The sequence below is a fragment of the Penaeus monodon genome, chromosome 33, assembly GCF_015228065.2.
Source record: "Penaeus monodon isolate SGIC_2016 chromosome 33, NSTDA_Pmon_1, whole genome shotgun sequence".
NCBI classification, from domain to species: Eukaryota; Metazoa; Arthropoda; class Malacostraca; order Decapoda; family Penaeidae; genus Penaeus; species Penaeus monodon.
The window spans coordinates 25498401-25499922 of record NC_051418.1 but is presented as its reverse complement, the minus strand read 5'-3'; the positions used below and the strand labels follow the sequence as shown (position 1 = coordinate 25499922).

The 1522-nt window shown below is 45.2% G+C and overlaps 1 protein-coding gene across 1 annotated transcript in view; it reads right to left on the bottom strand.

The window, feature by feature from the left end:
• LOC119594316 (cyclin-dependent kinase F-4-like) overlaps positions 1–1522 on the bottom strand; it is a gene marked incomplete at both ends in the record, with an annotated part of 7238 nt that overhangs the window by 815 nt on the left and 4901 nt on the right. Inside the window, 2 exon segments of the mRNA XM_037943375.1 lie at positions 1–78; positions 628–924. Of these exon segments, the coding sequence (XP_037799303.1) occupies positions 1–78; positions 628–924 (375 nt within the window).

Genomic DNA, 1522 nt, shown 5'->3' with positions numbered 1-1522 from the left:
ATACACAGGCCCTGACCGCGAGCCTTCAGGCTCGAGCCCCAGATGTTCACGGGCGACTTCCGGCACTTGTCGCTGGCTCTGGAAAAGGTTTGCGCTGCTAAGGGGCTCAGGGTATTTTGCACAGCTAAATGGTTCTCTGACTTCTACTGCATAATTCTTGTCACATAAATCGTTAACGGAAAGAGGTACTGAAACGATGATGAGGGAAACCATTATACATGGATATAATATCATCAACGTTCAGGTCCTAAAACGAATACTTAGTATAGCTCTGCGACTATGCAGAAGCATACACGAGTCAGAGGCATGCGAGTCTGAATCCCAACTTGAGCTGCTTTACCCAAATGATTCTGTCAACTTATGTCCTCGAATCGCACTCTGCTCCCAACCGACACTCTTTCGGAACAAATTAACAGAAATCACGGCAAAAAAATTAGCAGAATTACTTACCATATCGTTTTTATATTTCAGCCTCGAACTATGTTATTCTTGGGTCCAGAAACAAGCATACTTACCGATTACTCAAAACGTCGATACGTCCAACTAAAATAAACTTTCCCAACTCCCTTCTTCCCCCTCCCTCCCCCCCACTCCTACCCCCCACAAACCCAACGACCCACAACATACCTGGTCGTGCGTGCAGGCGACGCTGTGTTGGTCGTGCCCGTGATGTGCAAAGTGAGAGCGATTGTGTTATTGTTGTTGTTTATTGAGGTCGTGTTGGAGTTGGCAGTGTGCAGTTCTCTCAGGGGTAGGATCAGCCCCTCGTCAGCCACGCCCCCTCCTCCCGCCGCGGTGAAGGTGGCCACGCCCCCGAGGCTCTGTATGGACGCCCCTGTTCTGCTGTGCGAGGGCGTGATTGTCGCGAAGGACACGGACGGGCGGGGGCCTGTTGTCTGGAGGGTGTGCTTGGTGGGTGAGGATCTGCAGCAACACGTACACATTTGGGTTAAGACGTGCGTGCGTTTCGTGCACATCGGGATCGCTATGTGCACACAAACATGCAGAAACTAAGTGTAGTCTTATCTCTCTACTTATATCTATCTATATCTAATTGTAACGAAATCGGTGATGCGACAAAACGTTTTATTATGCGAGCTCTTACTACGTAGGTATTGTTCGTAATTTTTATTTTAAGTTACTTTTTGCTACTTTTACCGTTTTATTGTAGAAATGAAATTTCTTAGGGCTCTTGTATGAAAGTAGTGTACAGTCAAAGTCATGCAAGCACAATGCGGACGGAGACAATGATTTCACATATAATGATTCCATAAATCTTAACAAAAATTAATTATTTTAATTAAAAGTTCATTATGCGCACGCTACTCGTAACAAACAGACGTAAAAAAATCTTACAAAAAAATCCTATATTCATTTCAACATTTAAAAAAAAGGAAAATTGGTTGTGCGTTTTTCTATGATTTATCCGGATTCACGGATTCGCACGGATTCGGCTCCGCGTTCGCACGTCGATACGACCGCCAAATATCAATTTGCCACGTGACGGAGGACGATTTAGATG